This window comes from Musca autumnalis, unplaced genomic scaffold (assembly GCF_047663935.1).
Source record: "Musca autumnalis isolate F117 unplaced genomic scaffold, ASM4766393v1 scaffold_2, whole genome shotgun sequence".
NCBI classification, from domain to species: domain Eukaryota; kingdom Metazoa; phylum Arthropoda; class Insecta; order Diptera; family Muscidae; genus Musca; species Musca autumnalis.
Window position 1 is genome coordinate 240176749 of NW_027411755.1, and position 18652 is coordinate 240195400.

At 36.8% G+C, this 18652-nt stretch overlaps 1 protein-coding gene across 3 annotated transcripts; it reads right to left on the reverse strand.

Annotated features, from left to right (window-relative positions):
• Positions 1–4806: 4806 nt before the first annotated feature.
• Positions 4807–17082, reverse strand: LOC141395380 (uncharacterized). Of its 3 annotated transcripts, none has more exons than XM_073971087.1 (14): positions 16871–17082; positions 13086–13229; positions 12728–12927; positions 12530–12651; positions 11884–12460; positions 11699–11820; positions 11433–11620; positions 10773–10867; positions 10581–10702; positions 10122–10519; positions 5636–5850; positions 5408–5564; positions 5239–5336; positions 4807–5171 (listed from the first exon to the last, which is right to left on the reverse strand). In XM_073971087.1, exons 1-14 carry the CDS (start codon positions 16971–16973, stop codon positions 4839–4841), a joined length of 2874 nt encoding a protein of 957 aa, XP_073827188.1. In that variant the 5' UTR covers positions 16974–17082; the 3' UTR covers positions 4807–4838. The 3 variants fall into 3 exon arrangements, with proteins under 3 accessions (XP_073827188.1, XP_073827189.1, XP_073827190.1); XM_073971088.1 differs by lacking the exon at positions 16871–17082 and adding an exon at positions 16516–16717; XM_073971089.1 differs by lacking the exon at positions 16871–17082 and adding an exon at positions 13283–13300.
• Positions 17083–18652: the final 1570 nt, after the last annotated feature.

Below are 18652 nucleotides of genomic sequence, written 5' to 3' on the forward strand. Positions count from 1 at the left end.
TACGTATTGTTTTTTATAGGGTGATTCGAATGCATACTTATTAGAGCAAAAAAAATTAGTACAAAACGTATCGAATATAATTTTTCCCATTTTCGATCATTTTCCCATAATTGCCTGTTTCTGTAAGACAATTCGAATTCAAATTCGTTCGAATTACTACCAAAATAGAAATGAGCGTGGCGCACTCATTAAGGAGTTGTTGTCAAAGGGCGGCAAACAATTTAATCAAAGGCACTCAAATGGTCCCAATTCTGCAACAGTGAGAAAATGGTTTCCAAATTGCAGCAAGGGCTTCACGGACCAAACTAAGCGGAAGCTAATATCTCTTTTTAACAAGATGGACGAAAGGGATCGAGTTTGCTACATGGTGTTTGATGCTCTAAAGATTAAGCACCCCTCTATAAAGGAGCAATACGCGTTTATTTTAAACGGCGCCGTGACGGATTGGTGGGTGTTAATGGCAGTAGAATCCTGCAATGGTTACTCCACACTTTATCTTTCCCAACTGCTGACGTGGCTAACGAAGGAAGCAGAAAGTCTCGGAGTGCAGGTGATAGGGTACATCTGTGATTCGGACCGAATCCATTTAGCAATCCCACGGTACAGAGATTGCCTGCGGTTCAATGGCCGTTTTTTTTATACTGGATGCCTACCGCCTACTTCTTTCCCTTACACAGAAATTTATGAGTAATAAATTGCCTGGTGTGGATTTCCAGTATGTGGCGAACAGATGTCACCATTTCAACGACATGAGCAGCGACTATTTTCATGGGACATTCCAGATGGAATGGTTTTACGAAATTTATAATAATAATCTTCTGCAGGCATTGCACGTCCAGCGAGCCGAAGCCTGAGGCGACAACCGGATGAACTCAACAATAAAATTTGTGTCGGCAATGACCGAATTTTTTGTCTTTGGAACAACAACAAGCCATTGTAGAAAAACTTGAAAGAGTTCTACGCCGGTTTTCCACAATATATCTTGCCTCCTACATCCAGATCTGATGACAATGAAGACTATGCTGGCAACTCGAGGAAATTTGAACATGTACCTAACGAGCAGCCATCATACTATTGAAAAGTTTTTTCACCTCGTTAGAAGTCGGGTTGTGGGCTCCCCAACAATGGTTACGATGGCGTATGTGAAGGCGCGATTCGACGCCTGTGTTGCTTCGTGCAATACTGTTGAAGACGCCAACAACTTGTTTTGGGCTGAGTTGGATTTCCCAAAATAAATGGGTTGGTATGTTATAATATATGCTTGAACAAAAACGCACATAACCCGTTTCCACGACACCATTCGTCATTCATAGGAACATGCTTTATTCTTTCTCAATTCTTCTTTTTTGTTTTTTTAGGGACATAATATACACAAACAATAAGTTTCTTTCAAATGTATGTTTTACATGGAAACGACACATTAACATGTATTATTATTATCAGCATAATATAAATAATATTATTTCCTTCCTCTCTGTATTTAGATACCAAAGAAGGAAACATTATAATTATTGTTGTACCTCATGGGGTATCTACAATTACACTGGACCCAGGCCCGTCAACTTCTTCGTCATTGGTCCAACCGTCAACATCTTCGTCATCAGTGTCATTGGTCCAACCGTCAAAATCTTCGTCATCAGTCCAACCGTCAACATCGTCGTCATCAGTCCAACCAGGCCCGTCAGCGTCATTGGTCCAACCGTCAACATCTTCGTCATCAGTCCAACCGTCAACATCTTCGTCATCAGTCCAACCAGGCCCGTCAGCGTCATTGGTCCAACCGTCAAAATCTTCGTCATCAGTGTCATTGCTCCAACCGTCAAAATCTTCGTCATCGGTGTCATCAGTCCAACCGTCAAAATCTTCGTCATCAGTGTCATTGCTCCAACCGTCAAAATCTTCGTCATCAGTCCAACCGTCAACATCTTCGTCATCAGTCCAACCAGGCCCGTCAGTGTCATTGCTCCAACCGTCAAAATCTTCGTCATCAGTCCAACCGTCAAAATCTTCGTCATCAGTGTCATTGCTCCAACCGTCAAAATCTTCGTCATCAGTCCAACCGTCAACATCTTCGTCATCAGTCCAACCAGGCCCGTCAGTGTCATTGCTCCAACCGTCAAAATCTTCGTCATCGGTGTCATCAGTCCAACCGTCAAAATCTTCGTCATCAGTCCAACCGTCAACATCTTCGTCATCAGTCCAACCAGGCCCGTCAGTGTCATTGCTCCAACCGTCAAAATCTTCGTCATCAGTCCAACCGTCAAAATCTTCGTCATCAGTGTCATTGCTCCAACCGTCAAAATCTTCGTCATCAGTCCAACCGTCAACATCTTCGTCATCAGTCCAACCAGGCCCGTCAGTGTCATTGCTCCAACCGTCAAAATCTTCGTCATCGGTGTCATCAGTCCAACCGTCAAAATCTTCGTCATCAGTTTCATTGCTCCAACCGTCAAAATCTTCGTCATCAGTCCAACCAGGCCCGTCAGCGTCATTGGTCCAACCGTCAAAATCTTCGTCATCAGTGTCATTGCTCCAACCGTCAAAATCTTCGTCATCAGTGTCATGGCTCCAACCGTCAACATCTTCGTCATCAGTCCAACCAGGCCCGTCAACTTCTTCGTCATTGGTGCGCCCGTCAACTTCTTCGTCAATGGTGCGCCCGTCAAAATCTTCGTCATTGGTCCAACCGTCAAAATCTTCGTCATTGGTCCAACCGTCAACATCTTCGTCATCAGTCCAACCAGGCCCGTCAGCGTCATTGGACGAACCGTCAAAATCTTCGTCATCAGTGTCATTGCTCCAACCGTTAACATCTTCGTCATCAGTCCAACCAGGCCCGTCAACTTCTTCGTCATTGGTGCGCCCGTCAAAATCTTCGTCATCAGTGTCATTGCTCCAACCGTCAAAATCTTCGTCATCAGTGTCATGGCTCCAACCGTCAACATCTTCGTCATCAGTCCAACCAGGCCCGTCAACTTCTTCGTCATTGGTGCGCCCGTCAACTTCTTCGTCAATGGTGCGCCCGTCAAAATCTTCGTCATTGGTCCAACCGTCAAAATCTTCGTCATCAGTCCAACCGTCAAAATCTTCGTCATCAGTGTCATTGGTCCAACCGTCAACATCTTCGTCATTGGTCCAACCAGGCCCGTCAGCGTCATTGGTCCAACCGTCAACATCTTCGTCATCATTTCAACCAGGCCCGTCAGCATCTTCGTCATCGGTTTCATCGGATTCCGATGACTTATTCGAGTCAGAAGAAAAATGTAAAAAAAAAAAACGAAATACGGAGCAGAATACCGATGACGATTTTCAACCACCAACGAAACGCACAATAAAAAACACAACAACTAGCCACAATGAAAAAAATAAGCTAAGGGCTACACACAAGAAACCCTAAATATGTGTGTGCAAATGTGTATTGATGGCGAAATGAGTCCCGGGTACTGCGAGAGGGAGTACGGTGTCCCTTCAAGGACAATAAGGAATCGTGTCCTCAAAAGGAGACAAGCAACTTCTCTATTTCTTTTTCTAGACTCCAGACAGTTCCTTATCAGAAAATCTATCTCGTCTATTCTGTTTTACAATTTTGTGGCACAGTCTCAATCTCCAGGTGTAGCCAACTCTTCAGCGGGGCGGTCTTACCACTGGAATCCTAGTTAGATCCTCTTTGTTTTGAGTCATCATTCTGCATCTTCTCCTATATTCCTCTTTTATCTTCTTATCCACGATCCTCGTTGTGGATCGGATTGCCCGGACAGTACGGCAGTTTCTTCTACAAGGATTTTTTAAGGTCAACCCCTCTTCTGCGGCTTAAGTAGGCAGTAATCTTGCTGATATCAAAGCAAGTTAATTTGGCAGGATCGTCATGTTAAACAAATAAACCAGCAGTTGTATTTATTACAAAAGAGATAGTTCACCAGTTTATTGTTGAACTGGTGTAGCCACCTTTCCAGCGGGACGGTTTTACCACTGGAATCCTAGTTAGATCCTCGTCGTTTTGAGTCATCATTCTGCATCTTCTCCTATATCCCTCTTTTATCTTCTTATCCACGATCCTTGTTGTGGATCGTATTGCCCGGACAGTACGACAGTTTCTTCTACAAGGATATTTTAAGGAAAACCCTCTTCTGCGGCTTAAGTAGGCAGCAGTCTTGCTGATATCAAAGCAAGTTAATTTGGCAGGATCGTCATGTTAAACAAATAAAACAGCCGTTGTATTTATTACAATAGAGATAGTTCACCAGTTGATTTTTTATCTGATCGTGTAGGTGTTGTTGTGCCTTGAAGTGATACGAAATCGACTTGCATACTTGTTTCTTTGGTGGTGTTAAATGTGTGGGAAGTCTTCTCTATATCCTCGAACAACTTGGCATGTTTGTTGATATCGAAAGCATTCCATAGGTCAAGAGGCCATCATATCTGTTCGGTGGCGCGGCCTGCTCTGGTTCAGTCTTCGACTAATATGTGTGAATATGACATTTTCCGGAATTCATGCTGATGTTGGCAACTGGGAAACTGCTTCTTATCATGGGAAGGAGTAGTGTCTCTAGGACCTTCATAGATAGTTCAGTTGATTCTTATGTTGAGCGTGCAGGTGTTGTTGTGCTCTGAAGTGATGCGGGATCGATTTGCATACTTGTTTCTTCGATGGTGTTAAATGCAATATCGTTTGTGATACGATTTGTCCGATGGTTGGTTGTTCTGAGTTTTGATGATATTGTGAATTTTGAGAAGATTGTTTTTGTAATGGTGACAGAATTTCTTGAGTAGTTGGATCATTTGCCAATATAAATACCCCTGAACACATTTTCTTTATAAATAAAAATATTTCGTTTATTTTAATTTTCTCTCCTTAAATTGTCTATTAAAGTATTCACAGCTGGTATTTCGATGTCGTGTGGTGTGTTAATTTCGTAAATAAGTTTTTGTAAAAACAACCACGTTTGGTGGCATGCTTGGGGATACTTAATGTTCATGGCTGTGTAGCAGTAAAAACACGCCTCAACAGCTTTTAGGGGATTTTCAAATTTCAATCTATTTCCAAATAAATCCAAATATGCAGCGGAAATACCGTGTCCAGCATCAGCACCAATAAAATAAATTTTCAGTTGTGTTTCCGTCTTAAGTCTTTTTGCGGGATTTTCAGTCCTATCATATACCTTTTGACTCTTCTATATAACAACAACAATAAAAAGAAATTAAACAATTGTAACACAGAATTCAATTCGTTCTACCAACCTTGTAAGAGATAAACGATTCCTGAGACTCGAATTTTGTAATCCTGCTTTTTGGCAACATATGGGGTATAAGCATTAGCGATAGAGCAAGCTGGGAGTCTTTGGTTGGAAATGTGAAGAATTAATTTCTGTTATTTTTCAAACACAAATCTATATTTATTTATACCTACCTTCGTCATTTGTTTTATTGATATAAGCAAATATGTTCCTTACATTGAAATCTTTTGTATGCTGAAATTTGCTAAATTTCAGTACTTTGGGGTAGTATCTTTTCCACACGGATATGTTTTTCGTTGACGAATATAAGATGTGAAAATCTATTTGGAGCTGCAAGGACAGATCAGACATATTTTGATACTGATCAAGTAAATGTGTTACGGAAAACTTCTTATACTTACCAAATCATAAAGGTTTTCATTCAATTTTGGAATATTATAGCGATTGATGTAGTCCTGTGTATTTATTTCATCATTCAGTATTTCTTTCCGCCTATGTGAATAAGACTTTCTCCAAAGATCTTTAATAAGATTCCAATCTGAGTCCATGGCTGCGAGAACTTCCAATTCATGTGGGGTTATAGTTTCATTGTTTCGGATTATAGATTCATCATACACTTTAAAGAATGAATGATGACCAATTATTTTTTGAAAGAATTTTGATTAAAATTAAAGGCTTTTAGGAGGATTTATATATAAAAAAAGTTGCTTCGAAGCAAGAACAGTATCAGAAGCCAACATACAGCTGGTTAGATCATGGCTGCCCTCACAAGGCCTGTTATTAGCCGATCAAAAAACAAAAGCAGTCTTAATTACAAGTCGCAGAGTGGTGAAAAGAATAAATATACAAATTGGTGAATGCACAATAACAACAGCGGAAAGCTTAAAATACCTCGGCGTTATCATAGACAATCGCCTGTCTTTCAAAGACCATTTAGACTACATAAAGGCAAAAACCGGAAACACTTGCCAAACACAAGGGGGCCAAGATACTTAAAGAGAAAAATTCTAGCAGGATTTATCAAAAATATTATTCTCCACGCAGCACCAATGTGGGCACAATCTATGAAGTACTTATTACGCAAAGATTGGGTCAGCATATAGACTTGCAGCGCTACGCGTATGCTGTGCATATAGGACAGTGTCTGACGATGCAGCCTGTGTTATCGCTGCAATGATGCCCATCGATATCCTAGCCAGAGAATCTGAATTTATATTCCATTCGAGGAACTCACAGGAACCCGGAAATGAACACGAAGCATTTTACAAAAGGTAGATGGACGTATTCGCTGATACGAAATGTGGCACTTGGTCAAATAGGCGACATAGATATTTAAATTTTTATCTCACCCAATTCCTCTATGGACATGGTTGATTCAAGCTTATATGGACCCTTTCAGAAACAAAGTGGGCATCGATTGACCCTTTCTGAAAGGTTCTTCTATTGACCCTCTCTGAAAAAAGGGGGCTTCCATTGACCCTTTCTGTTAGAAAGGATGCTGCTATAGACACTTTCTGTAGGATAGGGTGCTACTATAGACCCTTTCTGTAAGAAGGGTTATACTATGCACCCTTTCTGTAAGAAAGGGTTATACTATGCACCCTTTCTGTAATAAAGTAGACCCTTTTTGTAAGAAAGGGTGCTACTATAGACCCTTTTTGTAAGAATCTTCTATAGACCATTTCTGTAAGAAAGGGTGCTTTTATAAACCTTTTCTTTAAGAAAGGGTGCTTTTATAGACCCTTTCTTTAAGAAATGATGTTTGTATAGACCCTTTCTAAAAGAAAGGGTGCTTTAATAGACCATTTCTAAAAGAAAGGTTGCTTTTATAGACCCTTTCTAAAAGAAAGGGTGTCTCTAAAGACCTTTCTAAAGGAAAGGGTGTCTCTATAGAGCCTTTCTAAAAGAAAGGGTGTTTTTATAGACCCTTTCTAAAAGAAAGGGTGCCTTTATAGACCCTTTCTAAAGGAAAGGGTGCCTTTATAGAGCCTTTCTAAAAGAAAAGGGTGCTTTTATAGACCCTTTCTAAAAGAAAGGGTGCTTTTATAGACCCTTTCTAAAAGAAAGTGTGCCTTTATAGACCCTTTCTAAAAGAAAGGGTGCCTTTATAGACCCTTTCTAAAAGAAAGAGTGCCTTTATAGACCCTTTCTAAAAGAAAGGGTGCCTTTATAAACCCTTTCTAAAAGAAAGGGTGCTTTTATAGACCCTTTCTAAAAGAAAGGGTGCTTTTATAGACCCTTTCTAAAAGAAAGTGTGCTTTTATAGACCCTTTCTAAAAGAAATGGTGCTTTTATAGACCCTTTCTAAAAGAAAGGGTGCTTTTATAGACCCTTTCTAAAAGAAAGGGTGCTTCTAAAGACCCTTTCTTAAAGAAAGGGTGCTTCTATAGACCCTTTCTTAAAGAAAGGGTGCTTCTATAGACCCTTTCTTAAAGAAAGGGTGCTTCTATAGACCCTTTCTTAAAGAAAGTGTGCTTCTATAGATCCTTTCTTAAAGAAAGGGTGCTTCTATAGACCCTTTCTTAAAGAAAGGGTGCTTCTATAGACCCTTTCTTAAAGAAAGGGTGCTTCTATAGACCCTTTCTTAAAGAAAGGGTGCTTCTATAGACCCTTTCTTAAAGAAAGGGTGCTTCTATAGACCCTTTCTTAAAGAAAGGGTGCTTCTATAGACCCTTTCTTAAAGAAAGGGTGCTTCTATAGACCCTTTCTTAAAGAAAGGGTGCTTCTATAGACGCTTTCTTAAAGAAAGGGTGCTTCTATAGACTTTTTCTGAAAGAAAGGGCGCTTCTATAGACTTTTTCTGAAAGAAAGGGCGCTTCTATAGACTTTTTCTGAAAGAAAGGGTGCTTCTATAGACTTTTTCTGAAAGAAAGGGTGCTTCTATGGACTTTTTCTGAAAGAAAGGGTGCTTCTATAGACTTTTTCTGAAAGAAAGGGTGCTTCTATAGACTTTTTCTGAAAGAAAGGGTGCTTCTATAGACTTTTTCTGAAAGAAAGGGTGCTTCTATAGACTTTTTCTGAAAGAAAGGGTGCTTCTATAGACTTTTTCTGAAAGAAAGGGTGCTTCTATAGACTTTTTCTGAAAGAAAGGGGGCTTCTATAGACTTTTTCTGAAAGAAAGGGGGCTTCTATAGACTTTTTCTGAAAGAAAGGGTGCTTCTATAGACTTTTTCTGAAAGAAAGGGTGCTTCTATAGACTTTTTCTGAAAGAAAGGGGGCTTCTATAGACTTTTTCTGAAAGAAAGGGGGCTTCTATAGACTTTTTCTGAAAGAAAGGGTGCTTCTATAGGCTTTTTCTGAAAGAAAGGGTGCTTCTATAGACTTTTTCTGAAAGAAAGGGTGCTTCTATAGACTTTTTCTGAAAGAAAGGGTGCTTCTATAGACTTTTTCTGAAAGAAAGGGTGCTTCTATAGACTTTTTCTGAAAGAAAGGGTGCTTCTATAGACTTTTTCTGAAAGAAAGGGTGCTTCTATAGACTTTTTCTGAAAGAAAGGGTGCTTCTATAGACTTTTTCTGAAAGAAAGGGTGCTTCTATAGACTTTTTCTGAAAGAAAGGGTGCTTCTATAGACTTTTTCTGAAAGAAAGGGTGCTTCTATAGACTTTTTCTGAAAGAAAGGGTGCTTCTATAGACTTTTTCTGAAAGAAAGGGTGCTTCTATAGACTTTTTCTGAAAGAAAGGGTGCTTCTATAGACTTTTTCTGAAAGAAAGAGTGCTTCTATAGACTTTTTCTGAAAGAAAGGGTGCTTCTATAGACTTTTTCTGAAAGAAAGGGTGCTTCTATAGACTTTTTCTGAAAGAAAGGCTGCTTCTATAGATTTTTTCTGAAAGAAAGGGTGCTTTTATAGACTTTTTCTGAAAGAAAGGGTGCTTCTATAGACTTTTTTGAAAGAAAGGGTGTTTCTATAGACTTTTTCTGAAAGAAAGGGTGCTTCTATAGACTTTTTCTGAAAGAAAGGGGCTTCTATAGACTTTTTCTGAAAGAAAGGGTGCTTCTATAGACTTTTTCTGAAAGAAAGGGTGCCTCTATAGACTTTTTCTGAAAGAAAGGGTGCTTCTATAGACTTTTTCTGAAAGAAAGGGTGCTTCTATAGACTTTTTCTGAAAGAAAGGGTGCTTCTATAGACTTTTTCTGAAAGAAAGGGTGGGTCTATAGAAAGAAAGTGTGCCTCCAAAGACCCTTTCTGAAAAAAAGCGTGCCTCCAAAGACCCTTTCTGAAAAAAAGCGTGCCTCCAAAGGCCCTTTCTGAAAGAAAGGGTGTTTCCGTATACCCTTTCAAAAAGAAAGTGTGCCTCCAAAGACCCTTTCTGAAAGAAAGGGTGTTTCCGTATACCCTTTCAAAAAGAAAGGGTGCTTCCATAGGCCCTTTCAAAAAGAAGGGGTGCTTTTATACACCCATTCAGAAAAAGGGTGATTCAAAGGCTTTTTCTGAAAGAAAGAATGCTTCTCTAGAACTTTCTAAAAGGGTGCTTTTCCAAAATAAAGGGTGCTTTGATACCCCTTTTCTAAAAGAAAGTTTGCCTCTTTACAACATTTCTAAAAGAAAGGGTGCCTCTATAGAGCCTTTCCAAAAGAAAGGGTGCTTTTATTGTCCCTTTCTGTAAGAAAGAGTGCTTTTATAGACCCTTCTGTAAGAAAGGGTGCTTTTACAGACCCTTTCTAAAGGAAATTGTGCCTCTTTAGAGCCTTTCCAAAAGAAAGGTTGTCTCTAAACAGCCTTTCTAAAAGAAAGGGTGCTTTAATAGACCCTGCCTAAAAGGAAGGATGCCTCTATAGAGCCCTTATTAGAAAGAAAGGCTCTATAGCGGCAACCCTGTGAGCCATCCTAATCACAATATAAATAAATAAATATTCCCAAATGTGTTCTTATTCATTCTCCATACTTACCATTATCGTTGGAAGCATCAGCATTGTTCATACAAGACAAGGAACTGGACTGAGTGCAAGTCTCAAATTTTAATTCATCACACGGTGCTGATTTCAAGACACTCAGCTGTGGAGAGTAGCTGTGCTGCTGTATAGATTCATAATTGCTTTCACAAGGTTCTGATTCCAAGTCATCGATTGAATGTGTAGAGTTGCTTTCATTATTTGAATTAGAACATTTATATTTAATTCTTGTGGCGCCTAATTTGATCTTTTGCTTATTATGAAGATATGCATTATACAATTTACCCTTTTGATTGTGACCTTGGTGATATGGTATGTAATATGTTTCTCTTTTTTCGAATGGAAAAATTTTTACAATCGATTGAGACAAATGTAAGTAGTCCTCTTTGCTAAGTCTAAAAAACGGAGTATAAACATTAAGGAGTTGAAATGGTAAAAAAGTTCTAAAGAACTCACCGTCTCTTGGGATTTCGTTTTAGGATATATGCTATTATAGCTGTGGCTATTTTTGATCTTTCCTTACTTGTCAGAGATTTGTGTTTTAAAAACGGTTTCATTTCACGAATTCGCCTTATTTGCTAAAACAGAAGAAAAGGAGTCTTAAAATGTGTTTCTTTTTCAACAAAATTATTTATAAATTTCACATACCCGTACCGATGGAAGTGCAGATGGATCAGTCATGGGCTCACTGGTAAAATAGGTTTCCTCATCGTGTTCGCCATCGCTATTATTTTTAGGCTCTTCTGTAATTAAAGGTAGGTGGTATTGAGAGTTTTAAAAAGCATCCCTAGTCCATATAAAACGTGGATTTTTTAAAGACTTTAAAAAGCATCCCAAGCGCACATAAAACGTGGATTTTTAATGTCTTTAAAAAGCATCACAAGCCCACATAAAATGTGGATTTTTAAAGACTTTAAAAAGCATCCCAAGTCCACATAAAATTTGGACTTTTTAAAGACTTTAAAAAGCATCCCAAGTCCACATAAAATGTACATTTTTTACTTTCGGGGATTTAAGAATTTCTCTAATGGATAGATGCAAATCTGGGATACGGGTACAAAATATCTTTTAAATTGTAAATTTTCTCTAGAACCTGCAAGGATCTAATTTTTACTACGATAACAATTTTTCCTTTATGATATGGAAAAAATAGTACAATAGTATATAAAATAGTAAAGATTATTAGATACTTGCAGTTCTGAAATAGACCAATATTGCTGAAATTAGTATAAAACACAACTTGTGGTATTTTTAAAATTTTTCTGGGAAAGGTGGCTGAAGATGGAAAAGTCCACTGTTTATACTTACCATTTTTGTAAGATGTATCACAATGACGTTTTTTTAGTATCCCTGCTTCACATAATTTAACCCTATTGTTATAATAGGCATCGAACAATTTTCCCTTGCTGTAGCGTATAAAATAGCTTTCCTTTACTTCCATTGGGAAAATATCCACAATCGACTGAGCCAATTGTGAAAAATCATCTTTCGAAAGTCTGAAAAAAATAATAATAAATGACAAGAAAGGTTCAACGGAACCAAGGAATATTAAATATGCCATGAGTGGAACATACTTCCTGTTTGGTTGTGGATTCAATATATATTCTATTATAGTTTTGGCTACTTTCATTCGATCCTCCTTTTGTAGGGTTTTAGAATTCAAAAGCTGCACGATTTCAGGAAATTGCTTTATTCTCTAAAAAAAAAGAAAAGCGTGTTTATGTATTTTTTTAAGTTTCATAAAAATCCATTTCCACACCTCTACTGAAGGTAGACTAGATAATGTTTCCGTGTTGCTAACACAATGATTTTGACTTAAGTTGGAAGCTTCAGCATTGTCTATACAAGACAAGGAACTGGATTGACTGCAAATCTCAAATTCTAAATCATCACAAGGTTCTAATTTCAAGTCATTGATCAACTGTGGTGAGTTGCTACGCTTTATAGATTTACAATTGGTTTCAGGATTTGAATAATCATCACAAGGTTCTGTCTTCAAGTCATTGATCAGCTGTGGAGAGTTGCTGCGCTTTATAGATTCACAATTGCTATCAAGATTTGAATAATCACAAGGTTCAGATTTCAAGTCAATGATCAGCTGTGAAGAGTTGTTGTGCTGCTGTACAGATTCACCATTGATTTCAGGATTTGAATTAAGATGTCTAGGTATTATTCCTGCTGCGCTTAATATTGTTTTCTGCTTAATATATGCATAATACAGTCTACCCCTTGGCAAGCGTCTTTTGTGAAATGGTAAGTAATAGGTTTCCATTACTTCGAATGGAAAAATGTCTACAATTGATTGAGACAACTGTAAAAAATCTTCTGTGGTAAGTCTGTAAAATGAAATGAAAAATTACACCTTAAACAAATCGAAATGTTAAACAAAATTGTAATGAACTCACCGTCTCGTGGGATTTCGATTTAGAATACAAGCTATTATAGCTTTGCCTATTTTTGATCTTTCTCTGCTTTTCAGAGATTTTTGTTTTAAAAACTTCATCACGGCAGGAATTCGCTTTATTTGCTAGAACAGAAACATAAGAAAAATAAGTGTTAACAAAATTCTAATAAAGTTGAAAAATGAGAATTGTTGCACATACCTGTACCGATGGAAGTGCAGATGGGTCATCATTATCTTCCATTTGAGTGATAGTATAAACTTCTGTAATTAAAGGCACGTTGTGTTCGAGGTTTTCAGTCGATGTATTAGCTAAAACTAATTGCTGTGATGAAATTCCACTGTTTGTTTGTGGTTCGAAATCACTGTCGGATTCTGATTTAACGTTTAATTTGGTATCACCTAAAGTAGAAAAATATAAAAATATAACAAATAGACCCAAACGGTCTAATCCAGAACTGCAAGAATCTATTAATTTTTACTAATTTTTTCCAGAAAATTATAGATTCTTGGAGGTTCTGGAACAGACATAAATATGGAAAGAAAATAAATATACTTACTATCCGCTATTTTTATATCCAATAGAAAATCTGTAGTATAAAGAAAATCCCGTACATAATCCGTAAACATGTGTTGTTCTATAGGGGATTCTTTGCTCCAAACTTCTACATAAGCTAACGGTGGTATATTGTAGGCCTTCTTAACTGAAAATAATTACAGATTCATGATTGAAATATTTTAGCAGCATTAAGCAGACCTATGACTTTCTAGTGGTGTTAATCTTTATGACATTTGAAACCCAGTGGCTTTATGCAATCCGGTTATGTGAATTAAATATTTTTTTATTAAATCTTTTTATGCTTGTTTCGTTGTTAACGTTTGCTCGAGAAAATAAAAATGCAAGAAAAAATTTTGCAACGAATATGAATTAACTCTAGAGTCTATACGCCCCGATTTTTAAGGCTTAGCATTATCTGGGCTTACCGTATTTTGCTCACTGGCGTGGTTTTAGCAAAGATTTAGCTATCACGCACAGGGTTAATCCCTGTGCGCCTTGGTACCCATATAATGTTTACCGAACCATGATGGGAGTAGACATTAATTGGCTTTATTGTTTATAATTTTAATTTCTGCATGACTGTTCGTTAAGATGGGCCGACTTCAGTATTGTCAGTTGCTTTGTATTCGTGCATAAAACTAGGGGTTCTTAAATCGATTTCCCCACTACTGCAATTTCGTAAAATTGCTCTAGTATGGAACTCGATTTAAGAACCCCTAGTTTCATGCACGAATACAAAGCAACTGACAATAAGGAAGTCAGCCATGTTTACAGTGGTTGCCTTTTGTTGGTTTCGTTAAACCAGTTCAGAGTATTCGCTCGGATCGTATTATGATTGGGATTTTTTACGGGTTTTAAAAATTAGTGTTACTTTGAAATGTTTATGTGCTGCGGAGTCATTCTTGCATTTATAATAATTTTTTGCTATTTTTGTATTATATACAGAGCTCCGAATACTCGCTTGAATTCGCTCGAATTCCACTCGCGAGTGAAACTCTTCTCGAATTCGAGCAAATTAAGGGGGGAAACTTGCCCCCTCCCCAACACCAAACAAAAACTTATCCCACCCCCAAATAAACTTGCCCCACAACCAACAAAAATATTGCACCCAAAAAAAATTACCACCTCCCCCCAAATTTTCACTCGCGAGTGAATCGGAGCTATATAATTTATATATTAATTTCAATTTGTATAATATACGCATATATCAGCTATGGGCATAAGATAAATGTTTGGACCGGATTCGAATCCATCATAAAAAAATGGAGCAAGTTGAATGTAGTGGGGCTCGATTTGAAACTTTTTCCATAGAAAGTTTTTGAAAATTATATGTTTGTCGAAAATAGCCGGCCTTCGGACGGGATTTAAAGCATGGCATAGACTATCAAATTTGATTGCCAAGCCGATGAACCCCTTACGTAGGTGTGTGCTTGATAAGTGTGTACCAAAGCATTCAATCAGCCTTCAATCTGCAATCGAAATCTTCATATTTTCCTCTAAAAATTAATGAACTTAAATTTTTTTTATTTCTTCACAAACACAATTTTATTTTTTACCAGAATTGCTTTTTGACAATTTGAAAATAAACCATACCCAGTTGTTCGGGTAACTAGGGAATAACTAGTAATTTTGCTGGCTACTGGTAAACACCCCTAGTTACCACCCAATCTACTCGCAATGCTATAGACTGGTGAATTTAACATGGGGATGTCATAGGAAGGGGTCTATTGTCCCCTCACTGCATTACCAGTAACCACCTAATTCGATAGTCATTTGAAAGGCATTGTCCCCTCACTGCATTACCAGTAACCACCCAATTCGATAGTCATGTGAAAGGCAATTGTCTCCTCAGTGCATTACCAGTAACCAGTCAATTCGGTGGTCAGAAATGATAGCCAAAATCACTAGTAAGTTGTAATCAGAATACCAGTTTAAACAATACGATTATAACAGTTAATCTGTATATTTCGAATATGCGCTAACCACGCTTTATTTAATTACATATATACATAAAGGACATACATATATTTTAAAGGACAATTTAATGTTAATCTTTAAATTCCTTGATATTGAAACTTATGCGTGAATCCTTGATACTGGGACTTATGTTGCTTATGTTTATTTGGTCCTGGGAATATGCATCTCAAGTGTGCTTCAGATAATTCAGATGTACCTGAAATAAAATGCATAAAAGTTTAATGAGATAATTACAAAAATGTATTGTCGCAAAAAGTATCTATACTTACCAAATATTCTTCTAAAAATATTCATCCTTTTTTTAATTTAGCCCAATAACATGTTTGTTGCATCTTTATTTAACAGTAAGTTTTTGCACATTAAACGCACCAAAAAACATTTTTTAAATTTAGAATAAAAAATAAATTTTATACAAAATGACAATACATGTATTCTATTTTGTTTTCAAAAAGAGAAATAATGTTGAAAAGAGATTACAAGAGAGAAACATTGTCGATTACACTATCCATCGGTAGTCTATAAAATAGTCAATATATTACACACCGCATTACCTGTAACTAGTGAATTGACATGATAGGCAGGGACGCCCTTTTCCAGTGAGAAAAGCAAGCTATAGGCTACTTTATTTGCCATTTTTGGGTGTAAAGTAACTAGGATTAATGAGTAACTAGTTACATGCCTATGTAAAAGTAGACAATTGCTATTTATTGAACAACTGGGTATTCATCGGATTGACTGGGTTTCATTTTGAAAATCAAAACTATTTTGATTTTCCTCAATCCATAAAATTCACACACACATTCTCATATTTTGAAAAATTTACACATACTACTACAAATGTTGACATCAAAATTTGATAGTGTATGGGGCGCTTAAGACTTTTTCCTATGGGCAGATGCTAAACAGGGCTAACGCGATCATAATTATTCAAAATGATTTTTTTTTTTTGTAAAAAATCTAGTTTAATAAAAACTCCCCGATTTTTCTGCAATTTTTTCCAGATACTCGTATTGTTGCGCTGACCACGGAAATGTATAATTTGCTTGGGGGACGGACAGGAAAGTACGGGTACAAAACCTGGGTCAGACCCGGCTCTACTGTGGTGATACGATGGGGTTAGTTTCAGGTGATATAAGCCAAAAACTGATTTTTGACCTGGATTTTTCCATAAAACCCTCAAAAAGTCGAAAATGGGCCCATTATGGGTTCCAATTTATTGTAAGCCAGATTGTAGCTCACACTTTAACCTTTCCAAAATGGTGCTATATGTTGTAATACCTTCCTTGGATCCAGAGATATGGCTCTTAGAATCTAGACAACCCGGTTTCTTTAAGTGGCTATTTATAGAAAAAATTACAATTTAACATTTTGTTACCGTTCTCGAGATTTGCACCTGTCCATAGCAGAAAGTCTTAAATCCCCGGCCGAAGGCCGGCTACTTAGAAAAAACTTACAATTTAAAAAAAAAAATCATTTTTTTTTCTGTCAGCTGGTAGAGTATTCAATTTGTTCCGCCGCATTATTTTATTTTTATAAAAATTTTATCTATTATCGCTTGTATTGTAGCATTTGATAAGCCACCGCCGTAAAATTCGTTGCTGTGACTTTGTTGTTTTCGTCGTCTGCTCCACACCTCATTCTTACCCAATTAGTTTTGTTTTGATTATTTTCATTTATCGCCTAATCTGTTTCTCCCTACTCGTTTCTTGAACTCTTCATTGTTTATGAATGAACGACAGAATAAAATCCAAGAAACACCACTTTGTCCACATTGACATTCTGGCGCGATAATTTACAATTCTAACTTACCTTCACTTACAAACCAATAATATTCATTAACTCCATCAAATTTTACTGCAACTATTTTCCGTTTTGTTTGGAATCTTGTTTTTAGTAATCTCGTGCCCTTCATATTCGTTTATTTTATTTTTTTCTAGCAACTTTTCTTTTCCACTTATCTCTGAAACGATACAAACAAAAAGTAGGCGTCTTGCCAACGACTTAATACGTACAGTGTTGCCAATGTTTGACAAAAACCTTGTGAAAATAGTAGAGTTGTATAGTTCATGAACGAACTAGTTCAGTTGAACGATTCATTGAAAAGAGCGTATGAACTAGATCAGTCGATATAGTTCAATAGCTCACTGAGCGCCGACCGAAAGAACCACAAAGAACGATCGACGAACGAACGATTCACAATCTAGTTCAGCATGTCATTCACATAAAGTGACGCCGTCCTCTGTGTTAAGTGACGCCTTCGTAATGTAATAAGTTTTGTTTATAGCTCTGTTCCAGAACTAAAAAGTTTTTACAATTTTTACCACTTTTACACATTTTGCGTTCCCGTACACAAAATTTATATGAAAATCGTTTACGACTTTTACAACTTTTACGACTTTTACCACTTTATAAAGTACGGGAACAGGCCATATGTTTTGGATCAATGTGAAGTGCCATCCCCCATTGTAATAAAAATAAATTTTAAGAGCATTTTAAACACATCGTATCCCAATATATCGAATCCATTACCTATTCAATGTGCCTTGTTTTGGATAGAAAAAAGGAAAAAATAAAAAGAAAGATACATACAGTGATAATTTCTACAAACACACAAAGTAAGATTTTTTTGCCAGCCACTTAAATGAAATTGTAATTAAAATTTTTTCGAAGGATGTTTTTTTCTAAACTTAATCTTTCTTTATGAATGGAATAGAAATATCTAAATGTAATATTTTTGTAGTTTAATTATACTATTCTAATGTTTGTTCCTATTTGATGTATGTGTTTTCATCAAGAGAACGATTAAGAGCTCGTGAACGATTCTGATCCGAATGATTGAACTGGATAGTGAACTATGAACTAGATTACTGAACTAGTTCAGTTAAAAGAGCTGAGCTATTGAACTAGATCTTTCAAATGAACTAGATTGTACAACTCTAGAAAATAGATGACAGCACATTTATTAGGTGCCTACCTAATACACGGCGTATGAATATAATTTTATTCACCACAGTAGATAAAATCATGATGAAATTATGTCTTTTTAGTTACCAAATGTTGCTGAAATATTTTTTTCAGCAAAATGTTGCTTTATACAACTGTCACAATCTGCAACATTAGTAATAATGATTAATAATTATTACGTAAAAGGACACAGCTATTATAAGGCGGCGTAAAACGCCAGGTCGTGGTTTCAATCTGTAAATTTTTTTGTTATTGTGGATAAATTGTTTAACAACGTAAGGCCATGTTTCAATTATAGGCTTTTGCAGGGTTAACCTTCTCAATGAGGATTTATTTGACGTATACGCAAAGAAATTGACATTTGAAACCCAGTGGATTTGTTAAATCCGTTTATATATAAACGTGCTATAAACAACATTTTCCTTTATGTTATCGGAAAAAATATTAAAAATTAGTAGATTCTTGCAGTTCTGGAACAGACCAATTGCATTGGTAGAATAATTATAAGGTACGCCAGAGCTAACTCTTATGTTACACGCTAAAACTTTCATACGATACTTTCCCATTATTTTGGCGTTCATAGATCGAGTTCCATACAAAAGTAATGTTATGATATTACTGTAATGG

Bases quoted from the DNA above. Each gene is read 5' to 3' on its own strand.
- LOC141395380 (XM_073971087.1), bottom strand. From the start codon at position 16,973: ATGAAGGGCACGAGATTACTAAAAACAAGATTCCAAACAAAACGGAAA. The intron at 5,851-10,121 runs GTAAGTATGGAG...CATTCTTTAAAG, and splicing joins TGATGCTTCCAACGATAATG to TGTATGATGAATCTATAATC. The intron at 5,172-5,238 runs GTTGGTAGAACG...GTTGTTATATAG, and splicing joins AATCGTTTATCTCTTACAAG to AAGAGTCAAAAGGTATATGA.